At 47.0% G+C, this 16,629-nt stretch overlaps 1 protein-coding gene across 4 annotated transcripts in view; it reads left to right on the top strand.

The window, feature by feature from the left end:
* The window catches only part of kmt2a (lysine (K)-specific methyltransferase 2A), a 67,284-nt gene that overhangs the window by 7,099 nt on the left and 43,556 nt on the right, over positions 1 to 16,629 (top strand). For all 4 annotated transcript variants that reach the window (XM_063207442.1, XM_063207444.1, XM_063207443.1 and 1 more), the window contains exons 2-4: positions 12,351 to 12,423; positions 14,257 to 14,687; positions 15,183 to 16,412. In XM_063207442.1, the coding sequence (XP_063063512.1) occupies positions 12,351 to 12,423; positions 14,257 to 14,687; positions 15,183 to 16,412 (1,734 nt within the window). The remainder of the gene's footprint in view (positions 1 to 12,350; positions 12,424 to 14,256; positions 14,688 to 15,182; positions 16,413 to 16,629) is intronic.

The raw sequence follows: 16,629 nt of genomic DNA, 5'->3' as shown, positions 1-16,629 counted from the left end.
CAGTGGATGAATGCACGCACACGTGCACACCCAGCACATGCACACACACACACACACACACACACACACACACACACACACACACACACACACACACACACACACACACACACACACACACACACACACACACACACACAAATTGACACACACACACACACAAGTCACACACGCATGCACGCACACGCACGCACACACCCACACACACAGTGTCTCTAGCTCTTTCTTTATCTCTCTGTCTTTTAGCTATCATGGTTCTAGCCCCCATCTTTTTGCTGCCTTTATTTCACTATCCTTATCTTCAAGCAGTCCCTTTCTCTGTTTATTTACTCTTCCCCAGTGGGAAGTAAGCATCCCGCCTCAATTCCGTCTGCATAAGCTTATGTATGGAGGTGAAATCATGCGGCAATAGAGATCTCTGTGTTTCAAAGATAAAGCACAAGCCTGCATTGTTTACTTTTTTTTCTTCCAGAGTTTGTGTGTGGAGTCTAGCAGTAGCTGGATGTGGGTTGTTGTGAACTAAATAGGGTCTTTCTGACACATTGGGTTAGGTTGTTGCTACTCTGTGAAGAACTGATGTCACAGATCATACTAGTCATCTCTCCATTCTGTCTGTCTGACTGTCTTGTATGGCAGTGAAATCATTCAGCAGTGGAGAGGGTGGATTGAACTCTGTGGGTCTCTAAAGATAAACACACAAGCTTCTTTTTTGTGTTTCTGTCTGTAGAGTGTAGCTCAGATGGAGGTGGGTTATATTATGCGCTGAATGTGTTCTTTCTGATATGTCATGTAGGTTAGGTCGTCATTGCCACCCAAACTGACCTTATGTCTCAAATCACAAATGGTTGGCGCACCACAATTCTGTCTGCGGTGAAATCATGTCAATAGAGATTGAGCTATGTCCTTGGTCTCAAAGGATAGATGTCTTGGTGAAGCTTAGCAATAGCCAGACGTGGGCTATTGCACGCTGTAAGGTTAGGTTGCTGCCGCTCTGTTTAGAAGTGATGACACAAATCACAAATAGTCGTCCCTCCCACCTCCATCCTGTCAGCACTTGTATGACAGTGGAAGCATGCCTCAATTGAGAGTAGATTGAGACCCACTTGGTCTCCCAAGATAAAAGCACATGTTTGAGTTGTTTACGTTTGTTATGTCTTTGTCTGTGGAGTAAAGCCATATCCAGATGTGGGCTATATGTGAACTGAATGGGTTCTTTATGACTTACTGGGTTGCATTAAGTTACTACCACCCTGTTTGGAAGTGATGTCGCAGATCACAAATAGTCATCCCGCCTTAATTCTCTCAGCATACTTAACGCTGAAATCATGCAGCTTGGTCTCAAAGATGAAAGCGCAAGCTCGGGTTGTTAGCGTTTTTTGTTGTTGTTTATGTGTTTCTGTCTGTGGAGTCCAGGACCAGGCTTCTCGAAAGCGTTGTTGCTAACCAGTTAGCAACTTGCTAGGTTTTCGATGGGAAATTGCATAAATAACGCAACGTAAAGCAACAATGTTGTTGAGAAATGCACCCCAGCTCAATGGGGTCTGGGTTATTGTGCATTGACTGATTTCTGTATGACATATTGGGCCAGGTTGTTGCTGTTTAGAGCTGATGTTTAAGATCACAAAAACTAGTCATCCCACCTTCATTCTGTCTCACTCTGCATACTTTAGGCTGAAATCGTGCAGCTTGAACTCCCAAGCTCAAGTTGTTAACCTTTTTTTGTCTGTGGAGTCAGTGGCGTGCACAGACATCTTGGGGGGCAGGTGCTTGAGGTTCAGGTGGGGGGCATGTGAAACTTCCAGCTGCCTTACTAGACTATAGAGGCTATACATTATGTTGGGATATTATTATCACACACTTTTACTCGTCAAGAATTTGTAGATGATCATGTCAACATGGACCACAGTACATTAAATGTTTTTTGACTCTAATTTATTTCCTTCTTTCTTCCCTTCCTTTCATTTACATTTGTAAACTTTGTGAAGCACATTGAGTTGCACCTGTGTATGAAATGCGCTATATAAATAAACTTGCCTTGCCTTGCCTTACATTCATTGTGACAAAAAACGTACCTTAAGCACGTACCGTAGGGCAAAGGGGCAGGTGCCTTAGCACCACCTCGTGCCTATATGTGCACATCTATGTGTGGAGTCTAGCTCATTTGGATGTGGGTTATTGTTTGTACTACATGTAATGTGTTCTTTAGTTTGTCAACACTGTTTAGAAGTGTCGCCACAAATCACATCCCCCTCTGAATGCACAGTTCATTGCACTGCAATAATACAGCAGCAGCCAGTACCTTGAGCTCTCTTGCTCTCAGAGATAAACACACAAACAACTTTTCTTTTTCTTTTTCTTTTTTTCTTTCATTGTTTCTGTCTGTGGGGTGTAGCTCAGCCGGATGTGGGTTCTTGTGCAGGCAGTGGGTTCTTTCTGACATGTTGGGTTGGATTGGGTTGAGTTGGGTGAGTTGGGTGAGTGCAGTGCTGTGTGGTTGCTGCTCGTTGAAGAAGAAGTGATGTGTCAGTCTGTGATCGCCAGCAAAGGGGTTGTTTACATTTCGCACTCCACTCCTCTCCTCTGTTCTCTGGCATCACAAGATACTGTTTACACGCTGCAGGGGCTCCCTTTACCGCTTTGCTTCTCTCTCTCTCTCTCTCTCTCTCTCTCTCTCTCTCTCTCTCTCTCTCTATCTATCTCCTCTCTCTCTCTCTCTCTCTCTCTCTCTCTCTCTCTCTCTCTCTCTCTCTCCTCTCTCTCTCTCTCTCGTATGTCCTCTCCATCTCTCTCTTATTTTATCTTGGTCTGTCTCTCGCACATTCTCTCCCTGTCTCTTTCTCTCTCTTTTTGTCTCCGTCTCTCTATTTTCTTCCCTCCTTTCGTCTACTGTATCTCCCTCTTGTTCTCTCTGTCTCCTCTCTCCTCATCTCTCTCTTTTTTCGTTCCTTCTCTCTTCTTCTTTCTGATGAGCTAAGGGCATATGGGTGTGTCTGTTTCCATCTCTCTTATTCTTGATCTGTCCTTCTGTCTCTCTCCCTCTCTCCTGTTCCTTTCTTTTTTGATGAGCTGTGGGAATGTGTTGGGAGTGTCTGCACACCTCTCTCTGTCTCTGTCTGCCCCCCTCTCTCCCTTTCTGCCTCTCTCTGCCCCTCTCTCTTTCTGTCTCTCCCTGACTCTCTCTCTGTCTCTATCTCTGTCTCTCTCTCTCTCTCTCTCTCTCTCTCTCTCTCTTTCTCTCGCTCTCTCTCTCTCTCTGCTTGATTTGTTGGGCTGCCTGCTACACTATGTAGTGTGGCCATGTGATAGGAGTCTCTTTCCCTTTGCTGTGCCGAGCTCTGCCATGCTGTAGGATGTTATTTACATGTTGCAGTGGGCTCAGCAGCCTGGCTGCCTGGCTGCGTCTCTGCAGTTGTGTGTGTGTGTGTGTGTGTGTGTGTGTGTGTGTGTGTGTGTGTGTGTGTGTGTGTGTGTGTGTGTGTGTGTGTGTGTGTGTGTGTGTGTGTGTGTGTGTGTATGTGTGTCTGTGTGCAGGATGTGGTTTAGTAGACTGGGGTTTGTACGCTCCGCTGCCTCCTCCTCCTCACATGGAGGGCTGAGGTGTGTGTGTGTGTGTGTGTGTGTGTGTGTGCGTGCGTGCGTGCGTGCGTGCGTGCGTGCATGCGTGCGTGCGTGCGTGCGTGCGTGCGTGCGTGCGTGCGTGCGTGCGTGCGTGCGTGTGTGCGTGCGTGTGTGTGCGTGTGTGCGCATGTTGTTGTGTGTGTGCGCATGTTGGTTTGGGTGTACACACATGTTGGTGTGTGTGTGCGCGCATGTTGGTGTGTGTTTGTGTTTCCTTGTGTGTGTGTGTGTGTGTGTGTGTGTGTGTGTGTCTTGTGTTTAGCACTTGAATAACGGCTCGTGAGCACAGGCCGCTACTTTGAAGGGAGGGTGGCATGTGTGTGTTTGTGTGTGCACGAGGGTGGCGTGGCTGGAATGTTTACATGGCACACCGTCTGCATCTGGTTCTGTGTGTGTGTGTGTGTGTGTGTGTGTGTGTGTGTGTGTGTGTGTGTGTGTGTGTGTGTGTGTGTGTGTGTGTGTGTGTGTGTGTGTGTGTGTGTGTGTGTGTGATGAGCGTGGAACTCGATGTTCTGATTTGCATGTGGGTGTCTCATCCATGCCTTGCTTGTAGCAGAAGGATGTTGTTGACATATCAGCGGACTTGCGACTCTCTCTCTCTCTCTCTCTCTCTCTCTCTCTCTCTCTCTCTCTCTCTCTCTCTCTCTCTCACACACTCTCTCTCTCTCTTACTCACTCACTCACTCACTCACACACAGTCTCTTATAGACACATAATATTTGAACTTCTCCCACACATGCAAATACGGAGGGGGCAGTGTGAAAGCAATGTGTGCTCATTAACCACCGTGGTGTTGAGTTGTGCAGACGAGGGAGGTGTGTGTGTGTGTGTGCGCGTGTGTGTGAGTGTGTTTTCCTGAGCGGTCTTTGGTGTTGAGCTGTGCAGAGGTGGGAGGTGTGTGTGCGAGCGTGCCTGTGAGTGTGTTGTCCTGTGCGGTCTTTGGTGTTGAGCTCTACAAGGCAGTGAAACTCCCCTAGTGACATAAAAGAGGGAAAGCAAGTTCATGCCCCTTTCTGCTGACTGTGATCAGATTTTGTTATGCCACTTGTCTTGATCTGATGGATATATTATTAGCGTATCAGCTGTCCATGTGGAGCCAACCCACTGGAAACAGATGATGAGTAGAGGTAGCATTTAGGCCAAAGGGGATTTAAGCCAACAACAACAACAACATTGGTTGCTGTTTTTCCTTTCAAATTTTGGATGACAACAGAATGCCGCTCAGCCAGGTTGGCCATGTGAGCTCTTGGCAATGGTTATAATTTAAACATACTATATTAATATATAAACAAACAATGTAAACGATTTGTAAAGAAACTATCTTAACATACTGGCAAATATGTGCAGTATAGTAGATCTCAACAGCAGTTGAACTGGTTATTTAGCCTCAGTAAACAAGACAAACCTGCCTCACGGTCATTTGATTGGTTGCAGAGTTGACTCAGGCTGTACAAAGGCAGTTTGAACCACAGACCGTTAACTTCAGAGTTGTATAAAGTGGAAGTAAAAGTACCCTTACAGATGTAATTACAACACTAGTGGTATGGTATTACAAGGTTTCAACTATGTAGTATCATACTAGTGTTGTAATTACATCTGTACTTCTACTTCTAATTCACACACTTCTACTTACTCTGGTATACTAACTTTAGGTCTGTGGCTTGAACCAACGTCTATGGTTTGGTGGTCCCACCCACTAACCAGCTATTGGAATCACTCGTGCTATTGCAGAATATTTTCATGTTTTCAATCTGGCTGGCTCACCTGCCTACTGGCCATTATTAAGTCCTCCAACTTTAACCCCTTTGCACAAAGCCACTGTTATAACCCACTCGTCACCAAAAATGTAATAACCGACCAAGTCTTAATCTGTTACCTAAGGCTCTCTGTAAAGTCATAGCCATGTTGTTATGATGTAGTTGAGTCCCTTCAGCAAAGTGTGAATGCCAGCGGGTCCATCTGCACAAAGAAGCAACAGGCGTTTATGTTACTTCCAATGTTCTCATCTTCACTGTTGACTTCTTTGTAGGGTTGCATATCCACAGAACTGTGCTAGTAACCCCCTCCACATTACATTACTCTTAGCTGACACTTGTATCCAAAGCAACTTATTTTAAGTACAGCGTATTGGTTACAGTCCCTGGAGGGAATATGGGGGTAGATGCCTTACTCAAGTGCACTTTATCCAGGGATGGAGATAGGAAGTGAAAGGGTGGGATTCAAACCGGCAGCCGTCTGATTAGTCAAGTCTAATTCCTTAACCACTAGGCTACGCCTGCCCCTCCACATGCTCCAGGAGCCCAGATGGAGTCACATGTGGCACATGAGGACAGTACCACCCCCATCCCTGCCCCCTCCTCCTCTCTCTCCTCTCTCCTCTCTCCTCTCTCCTCTCTCTCCCCCTCTCTATCGATTACTTTCCAGAGCTCAGGTGGCTTCGGCTCACTGATTGCTCTCTCATCGCCAGAGACTAGTGCTGTGTGCAGAGTGGACGGACACAGAGGAAATGGTGATTCTTTCTGATAAGGATAGTAGTAGTGTGGAGGAAGGGGATGATGACGCTTTGCGGTTGAGGATATTACAGATTGTTATGAGCTGTTGTCAGGATTTGTGGGTTCGAAAGTGCGATCCATTCAGGATGTAAACCCTCACTCACTGTCACGCGCACACACACCTACACACACACACACACACACACACACACACACACACACACACACACACACACACACACACACACACACACACACACACACACACACACACACACACAGCTTCATGACTCACTGATTGGTCCCTCATGGTCTCATAGAGACAAGTGAAATGGACAGGCACTACAGAGGTGATGATGATGATGATTATGATTATGATGATGGTGATGCTCTTTGATTCAGAACATGCTGCCATGACTGTATAGTGAGCAGTTGTGGCCTAGGGGTTAGGGACTTGGTCTTTCAATCTGGGGGTTGTAGGTTTGAATCCCACCCGACCTCTTGCTACACCTCCATCCATGGCTGAGGTGCCCTTGAGCAAGACACTTAACCCCCTATTGCTCCAGGGACTGTAACCAATACCCTGCAAAACAATATCTGTAAGTTGCTTTGGATAAAAGTGTCAGCTTAGTGTAATGTAATGTAATGTACGGTAATTATCATAATTATACAGGGAATCATCAGCTGGTGGTTGCGATTGGGGTTGGGTGTTTGATAGTGCCATCCGTTCATTCATAGAATACACACACACAGGCCCTGCCGTGGCCTAACGGTAGGGCACTCATCTACTATGCGGCCGACCCAGGTTCAATTCCTGCCCCGGGTCCTTTGCCGGCCCTTCCCCGTCTATCTCCCCACTCGCTACCTGTCACCATCTTCACTGTACTCATCATAAATGAAGTTGAAAAGACCAAAAAAATATATCTTACACGCACACAAACACAACCAATCCATCACTGACTGATTCAAGTGCCTTGCATCCTAGCTAAACCTTTAGGCCTGTTACTCACATGTGACTTGGATCCTCTACATAAAAAAGAAAGAAAACAAAAATAAACAAAAGGCTGGCTGCCAGTGTTGTTTTTGTGCTCAGCTCTTTCCACATCACACCTCCGTGTTTTTCCCTCTAAGTGTCAAGTGTCAGGAGAAGAGGCTGCTGTCACCAAGAACAGATTACAACATGGGCCTACCGGGCCCAGACTCAGGGGCCCAAGAGCCAAAGGGGCCCTGAAGCCCAAGGATAGACTATATCCATTCTCATAATGCACTAAAATCACACTTTTAACAACTATATTTTCATTTTTTTTTCTCAGAGTACTACCCCGCCCCCCCCCATACCCCTAACAACATAAACAACATCTGGTCTAAAACCCCGGATCGCTTTGCACAGTAGCAACACCCATGGAGGGGGACCTTTCTTGTCATCTGGCCCAGGGCCAAAGGAGTTATAATCCGTCCCTGGCTGTCACCTTAACAGCATCCTCTCTCTCTTTCTCTCTCTCTCTCTCTCTCTCTCTCTCTCTCTCTCTCTCTCTCTCTCTCTCTCTCTCTCTCTCTCTCTCTCTCTCTCTCTCTCTCTCTCACCTAGGCACCTTCATCAGCATCGCCTTAGGCTCCTCCTCAGCAACCAGCTGCCTCTTTCTCTCTCTGTCTACTGTATCTCTTTCTCTCTCTGTATCTCTCTCTCCCTCCCTGTCTATGTTTCTCTCTGTCTCTGTTCATCTCCCTCTCTCTCTTTCATTCCTTCTTTCTCTTCCTCTTTCTCTCTTTTAACTCTACCTCTTCACCTGCTTCCTCTGTCTTTCCGTCTTTCTCGCGCTCTTCTTTATCCCTCCCCATCTGTCTCCACCTGCCTTCCTCTCTCTCTCTCTCTCTCTCTCTCTCTCTCTCTCTCTCTCTCTCTCTCTCTCTCCCTCTCTCTCTGTCCCCAGGTGCTGGGGAGTGTGCTGTAAGTGGGGTTCATTAGAGAATAAAGATCACTTAATGTAAGCAGGCGCTTCAATTCAGTCAGCCGCGTCGCTCGCCTGCCGCCCTCGCTCTTTACATGCATTAGTCACCTCGTTAAAGATGCGCAGACCTGTTTCAGACAGCACACAGCACGGCAGCTCTCTATCCCTCCCCATCTCTCTCTCTCTCCCTCTTTCTCTTTCTCTCTATCTCTCTCTCTGGCCTGTTTCAGACAGCACAGCAGCTGCATGTGAGGAACTCCAAATGTAAATCGACGTTTCACTCCCTCAAGAAACAGACACTTCATTTCTTGATGAGCACTTAAGTCCCCTATAAGCTCCGTCTAACACACACATGCACGCACATGCACACACTCAGTCACTTTCTCTCTCTCTCTCTCTCTCTCTCTCTCTCTCTCTCTCTCTCTCTCTCTCTGCCTTGCTGGGTGCCATCATGTCCATTGACGAGGGTTCTGATATCAGTTCTTCTGCGTGACATTGAGAGGCTCATCTTATAATTCTGCTGCCTCTCATGACAAGCCAATCGATCAGCTGTCAGCAGTAATTGACCTTTTCATGAAGTTGGCATTTGGCATCGACCGCCTCCGCTTGCTTGCTTGGCGCTTGTGTGTTTTACTTCAGTGTCCCTTGCTGTGGAGCTGGCTACCCTTCACATAGCTGCCCTCTGCCCTATGGCTTTAGTATATCCCTGCTGCTGCTGCTGTTGCTGATGATGATGATGATGATGAGGATGACACTTCAGTGTCATTCAAGCACACCATGCATACAACAACATATACAACAACCCTTGTACAGATCACTCGCATTCACACATGGTTTGTCTCACACACACACTCAGTTATATATGCTGTCTTGGAGGTAAAATTAGCAGAATCCGAGACTGGCTGGAAGTACAAGACGGGTTGAACTCAATTATTGAACTCAATGGAAAGTGTAAAATGAGGCATTTCTAGAAATGGAACCATATTGCTCCTATTAGGAAGTCACTTATTACCTTTACCAGGAGATGCAACTTTTACGTCTTGACTTCAGCATGTCTACAATTTGTCCCAATTCTGTTTTTGGTCACACTTTATTTTAGGGATACATCTATAAGCACTAATACATACAATGTTAATGCCTGCATAAGTAACTTGTAAGGCATGTACTAAGCAAACGCTAAGGCCTACTAGGTCCTTACTAACGGTAGGGACACATAGGAGGCGAAGCAAGCGAAGCGAAGAGAGGCGAAATCCAACCGTCATCAGGTCGTCGCGGCGAATCAAATGGAATGGAACTGTTATGTTGTTGATTTGATCGGGCCGCGGCAGGCGAATTCGCTCCTCATTTGCATAACATTAAACTTTCTTTAATAATTTCGCTTCGCTTCGCTCCTGTTGGCTCTCACAGGAATGAATGGCAAAGTTTGCAAATTCGCGTGTAATACATGCCTAACAAATGTTTGATTTTGCTTTGTACATGCCTAACAAGTTACTCATACAGGCACATTGTATGTATTAGTGCTAATAGATGTATCTCTAAAATAAAGTGTTACCCTGTTTTTTTATAATGGATCCTGATCAAGGGATAACGCTCTAAACACGCCTCATTCCCCCTCATGGTGATGGAGTGTTACTGTACACATCTGATTGTAAACAACATAAAGCACTTGTGTGTCGTGGCACGCTGCTGAAAGTCGTGAGTGTTACAGTTAGTATATTTGTGGGAAGTCTCGGTAGTGTGATGTCATCATGATGGGAAGCCATTAAAGCAGGCTTCAGGGTGGAAGTGATGTCACTCCTCTCCATGCATTCGTTATTATTGCCCGTAATGTGGCAGTGACTTCTGCCACTCAGATACTGGTGTATTTAAGTACTCTGTATATTAAAGCATTTTTTGTACTGCTTTTGCTTTAGTTTTCTTCCGTCATCGTGATTGAGTATTAATGAATACAACAGGGAGGCAGCTGTGACCAAGTGGTTAAGGAGATGGGCTATAGAGCAGAGGGTTGCAGGTTCGAATCCCACTTTTGACGTCCACACTGCTCCAGGGACTGTAACCACTATTATCTAAATGACTGAACGCTACATGAAAGCGTCAGCTAAGTGTAATGTAATGTAATGTTAAGTCGTGTCGTCGTGCTGCTGAAAGTCAGTTTGTATCGCTGTTGAAAGTCGTGACCGTGACTGGTGTCTTTGTGGGAAGTCTCAGTGGGTCTCATGTCATCGTGCCTGTCGGGAACCCATTACAGCAGACTTTAGGGGGAATTGACTTCACTCCTCCTTATTACCCATAATGCCCGGTGGCGGTGACCTCTGATGGGAAGTGTGGGTGTCTTTTGTCACTGTCAGGCAGCAGGGTCTCTCTCAAACACACACACACACACACACACACACACATACTCACACACACACACACAGGCGGCAGGGTCTCCGCTGGCCTTCCTCTGGCAGTAGGCCATCAGTCAACGCCAAGTGTGTGTGTGTGTGTGTATGTTTGTGTGTATGTGTGAGTGTGAGTGTGGTTGGTGGGGGCAATGAGTCAGCTCACTCACTAAACTCAATGTGTGTCTTCTCTTCTCTTCTCGGATTCTATTTGGAAGCCCCTTCCCAAAGTCGCACGCAGGAACGCACACACGCACACAAGCACGCACGTACGATCAATGACATCATCACTCGCCCCATGTCACACAGCACGGTAGCAGCTGCTGCTGCAAAGTGGACTTGTTATTTTGTAGATTGTGTGTGTGTGTGTGTGTGTGTGTGTGTGTGTGTGTGCGTGTGTGCGTGTGTGCGTGTGTGAGCACGTGTATGTGACTCACCACTTCCCAGAACCTTCCCAGAGCTAAGTGTTCCGTGTCTCCACCTGTGTTGAAGAGGGGGGTGGGGGGGGGGTGGTTACTGCCATAGGGACTAGCTGATAACACACTCAATGGACACAGCAATGCAGGACAGGGCAGGCAGGACAATCTAAACTAGCACACACAAAGTCACACAACAGCACACAGGCAAGAGAAGAGTAAATTGAGATGATGATATGACGTCACCTCATCATCTCATCCACACGCACACACACCCCTTTCTTTTCCCTCTCTCTCTTCCTCTTTAAACTGCTTCTCTCGCTATCTGTCTCTGTTTCTATCTCTCACTCACTCACACTCTCTCTAGCTATCTCTCTATCTCATAGCCCCTTAGTGCACGCCATTCCACCAGTGGAACGCTGTAAGAGTCACTGAAAAAACATTGCTACCATAGTACTACACCACAAGGACAGTTTACAGGGCTTTTAATAAAACGTACATTATGACCTGCTCATTGGCCTCCTGGTAACAGCTAATTCATAACAGGGGTCGTGTCTTACTGGGTGAATCAATCTGCCATGCGTGTAAGAGAGAGGTCTCTGGTTATGTGTATGACTACCTAAATCACTCTGCCACTCAGTTGGGGGTGTTTTTACCCTCATCAGTAGCTAAGGACCAGCTTTGCATTAGAGGGGATATGCCCCCCCCTCCTTTTTATACACAGTAAAAAAAAATGCAGTGTTAATTCAACACTTAGAGAGAAGTCTGGGACCATATGCAATCTTTGACTCCAAGTGTTAAGTTAATTAACATTGCACCTTTTTTCACTGTGCATCACGCTTTTGCACTTGCAGGCGCTAATTACAGATGCTTTCAATTTGAGAAGGTTTTACAGTAACACCGACTCGCTCTCAAGGGCTTTTGTCATAACAATACCCATAGTGATCACACTGAATGAGTAAAGTGCTTCCGTTCTCAGGGTGTGTGTGTGTGTGTGTGTGCGTCTGTGTCTCTTTGTGTCTGTGTGTGTGTGTGTCTGTGTCTGTGTGTCTGTGTTGGGGGTGGGGGCTTTCAGTATGTGTAAAAGACTGTTTTGACATGGAATAGAACTGAAGCTGTTGTACTTGAAACTCCTGTTGTGCCTGTCAGATGGGTTGTTTCAATTAATCAGACAGTTTTATTTGAAAAGATTTAATGACGTCTAAGGGATGCTGGCCCACTAGAAAAATACCTGTTATGTCTGTCAAATGGCTTGTTTCAATTGATCAAAAAAAAAAATTAAAAAGATTTATTGATATGTAAGGGACACTAGAAAAATAATCGTTTGTCATGTCAAACCAATCACTTGTAAATAAATCAAAGATATACTGTATTTAATAAGATTTAATGACATATAAGGGGTACTGTCTGTACAAAAAAGAAGCTTGTCAAATGAATCATTTTGATGAAAAAAGATGATGAAGATTTAACAAGCTCTTGTGTTTCCGTTTGCAGGAAGATGCCTTTCTTGGCTTCGGCACAGTCAGTGAAAGCAGAAGAATACAGAGTCCTACAAGAACGTTATCAGGTAAATAAAGCAACGTTGCCTATGTCATGTGCATACATTCCACATACCAGTCTATAAGCTCCTACTTTTTTCTCATGAACTGAACCCTGCGGCTTATACTGTGATGTGGCTAATTTATAGATTTTCAGAGAACAGAGTTAGCTCCAGAATGAATGTTTTGTAAATATCCCACGTTACAATGTGGACACCTGCTTATACAGAGGTGCAGGCTATATATGTACAATTATTTAATTCTTTTTTAATTTGAGTGGGTGTGGCTTATATTCCGGTGCATTTTATAGGCAGGACGTACTTATATACGCCTTACTATATACTATATTCTGTATTATACAGTATGAGACATACATTATAATCAGGGCTCTAAATTAACACACGCCAACCCGCCAAACACGGGTGAAAATTAATTTTGGCTAGTAGAAAAAAATACCTACCCGCCAATTTGGCCAGTAGCGCCCGAGTACAGTAAATTATGAACGGTAAACCGCTGCTATGACGAACGTGCGCACGTTAACTATGCAGAGCCCTTAAGGCGAGATTTCCTACATTACCCATGGACACTAGCGTCACGACGTAGCCTCCCACCATGCGCTTTCCAGTGCAGCAAGCGGCAACTCCATGCTGTTGCGCGCGCGCCAGCATTGAAAACATTTCAGACGACCAGCCTTCTGTCAGCTACTCTCACACTATTCTGACAGGCAGCTCTCCTCCTATGCTCTCGTCGATTTCGCTACAACCTTTTAACGTCACTACTGCTATTATTACTAGGCTGAACCTTGCTGTAACAGGCTGCCTTTTTGAAGCAGCGAGGCCCTGACCGTTTCAATAACATGACTAACGCAGATTATGCCTATGTTTTGTGCGAGTGATGAGAATGTGGCGGGGGTTAGAGCAAAGTTCTGTGTGTTGGTGAATGCTTGTAGTAATTGTAACCGTAATAATAGTGACGTTAAAAAAGGAGTGGTTGTGGAACGAAATAGCGACAAGGGCAGAGGAGGAGAGCTGACTGTCAGAGTAGTGTGAGCGTAGCTATCAGTTCAGTTGTCTTCTGAAATGTTCCGAGTCCTGGCGCAACTAAGTTGGAAAGCCCACGCCATCGGAAAGAAAACAAATAACAAAAAACAACCAACGACGAACCTGTGGAAGTAACAAAGGAATCGAAGATTCCCGTGATACTATTTACTTTTAGTTAAACTAGGCTTCTTGTCATTTTGTTGCGCATGGTAGATAAGAGAAGAGCTCCTCCTCTCTCCCCTCCTTTTCCTCTCATCACTTCTCCTTCCTTGGGGTGTGCGTATGTGAGGTTTTGGAGAGTTTGGCTGTGTGCTTGGTTACTGTATGTTAAAGGTCTGTTATGTGAGTGGCTTGTGTGATGTGATTCAGCTGTTTTCAGAGGAATTGAACAAAAACTAATCAAATTGATTAGGCCTAAGTAATGAAAGTTAAAAATAAAGCACAAGTTAAAAAATAATGAAAAAATATACAGCCTATAATAGGCCTATAGTATGCAGGCCTATATATAGTGTATATAGTGTAATTGTTGAACAAAATTACCATAATTAAAAAAAATAACTAGCCTAACACATAGTTTATTTTGGCGAGATTGAAAAAAAATGGCTAGTTGAACTTCTGTTTGGCTGGTAAGAAAAAATGTCCACTAGCCAAATTGGCTGGTGGTGGAAAAAGTTAATTTAGAGCCCTGATTATAATCCACACATACAGTGTATTGTATCATTCCTGCATGTTCCACATCTGAAGTATTATGATTCTCACAAAGGCTTTATTCCACGTTGTTTAAATTTCTCGGTCTGTCTGTTTGTTTGTTTGTGTGACCAGTCACGTCGTCAGCTCCCGCGACTCCAGAGAAGAAGCCGCGAGGGCGGCCGCCCAGGTCTGCCCAGAACGCACAGGGGAGGTTGGGCTCCGCTCCTACGCCATCCTCCTCTTCTCCATCGCCCTCCTCCGCACCTTCTTCATCCTCTTCATCCGCCCCCACGCCCCTTCACAGAGATGCCAGCGCCTCCTCAGAGAAGGCCAAGCGGCCGCCAGGCCGACCTCCCGGCTCCGGGGCGACAGCGACGGGCGAGAAGAGGGGCAGGGGCAGACCGCCCGCCTCGGCCAACCACAGGAACAGCTGGCCACAGAGCGCTCAAGACGATTCGTCAGCCAGGCTAGTGGGCGGAGTTGGCGAGAACGAGTCCACGCTAGGCCAACACAAGCACACGTCAGCAGCGTCGGAGGATGAGCGAGAGGGGAAAGTGTGCAAGGTAAATTGAGGCAACATATTCTAGCCACCTAGTTCCAGCATAGCTCAACAAATAGTCCAGGGTTATTTTTGTCACATTATATTTGTTATAAAGTGGTGGGGACACTCTGAGATAAGTCAGAGAAGTGGTATGGACATGTCCCTACGATCCAGCCCATAAACTACACCTATGCATGTATGAATTGTGCTGTACAAATTAAGTTACGATAGCAGGCATCAAAAGTAAAAGAAAATGTATGGTGTAAGTACAGCTGTTACATAGCTGTTACACCATTTACTACATCGTACCTAATTAAGTAGACAGACTGTTGTTACTGAAAAACACTAAAAGCCTAACATCGACCCACCACAAACTTGATACAGACAGTGCAGACCCAGTCAGCTGATCGTAAGACACGTAGACAGGTCTACTGGTTACTCAGATAAGTTAAATGTTCTATTTCTTTTTTTTTGCTTTTTTTCCCCCAACTCTGATTATTATCACTGTGATTATCAGGTGCCCAAGCTGAAGAGGCTGCAGGACGTGAAGATGAACCCGCTGAAGTCGCGTATGAAGGCGGCCGTGGTGCGTAAGGGTCTGCCGGTGCCGGTGGTGCCCAGACGGAGACGAGGGCGGCCTCCCTCTGCAGAGAGACTCAAAGCCGAGGCTGCTGCTGCTGCTGCTGCCGCCGCCGCCGCTGCCTCTAACACGTCTCGCTCGGCCTCCATGGCCAAACAGAACCAGAGAGGCAGAGAGGCGATGGATCCCACCACCACGGAGCCCCACAGCCCCCCGGCCTCGGCCAAGCTGGCCAGGCCCCTGGGTCTCCGCCAGAGCCCGCGCCACATCAAGCCCGTGCGCATCGTGCCGCCGTCCAAGCGCACCGACGCCACCATCGCCAAGCAGCTGCTGCAGCGCGCCAAGAAGGGCGCCCAGAAGAAGAAGCTGCTAGAGGGGAAGGAGGGCAGCGGCGGCGGGCACGCGGGGCAGCCGGGCATGGGAGGCATGGTGGCGGCGGGGGGTATGGACACGGGCGCGGGGGCAGGGGGCATCATCAGGCGCCGGCGTCGCACGCCGCTAAAGAACATTCGGCAGTTCATCATGCCGGTGGTGAGCACGGTGTCGCGGCGCATCATCAAGACGCCTAAACGCTTCATCGAGGACGAGAGCAGCTTCAGTGCCCCGCCCCCGCCCCTCAAGATGACGCGGCTCGAGATGGTCGCTACCAACCCCCCAGCTCCTCCTCCCGCTCCGGCTCCAGTGGCTGTTGCCCCGGTGACTGCTGCAGTGTCCCAAACAAACGCCCAAGCTTCCGGTAGCGTGGCGTCGGCAGTGGCATCGCCTAACACGGTCTCGGCGGCGGCCAACACGTCATCCCCGTCCTCCACCGCTTCAGTATCGGTCACCCCAAACTCCAGCGCACCCATCGCGGACAACATCCTCCCACCCCCTCCTTCCTCGGCACCTGTCGTCCCCATCGCTGGTGGCGTTGGTGGTGGTGGCACTGGCACTGGTGGCAACATTGCCACCAACAGCCTCCTGAACAATGCGGTGTCGTCGCTGGCGGCGGTGGCAGCTAACAACAGCAGCGCTAGCAACGGCACTCCAGGAGGTGTTGCCGGTCGCTTTGTCGGCGTCAGCGCACCCTCGTGCGGCTCAGTGTCACAACACTCCTCACAGCTCTCCTCAGCGGAGTCATCGCGATCCAGCAGCCCCAGCCTGGATGACTCCTCCTGCGACTCTCAGGTACATGAAAAAGGATATATGTTACATTACATTTCACATTGCCTTAGGGAAAATGATGAAGGAGTACCGGCAGGTTAAAGCCTGCACATCCAAAAATGTCTGACCTGGGAGCAGGAAAACCAAATGACATGATAAAAATGAAAAAAAGGCTGGTTGAAGAAAAAAAACCCTTGTCATTTGGTTGTAGTGAGGAAAAATTATATACATCACATAACAT

This window comes from Engraulis encrasicolus, chromosome 9 (assembly GCF_034702125.1).
Source record: "Engraulis encrasicolus isolate BLACKSEA-1 chromosome 9, IST_EnEncr_1.0, whole genome shotgun sequence".
NCBI classification, from domain to species: Eukaryota; Metazoa; Chordata; class Actinopteri; order Clupeiformes; family Engraulidae; genus Engraulis; species Engraulis encrasicolus.
This window is presented reverse-complemented; position numbering and strand designations above follow the sequence as displayed.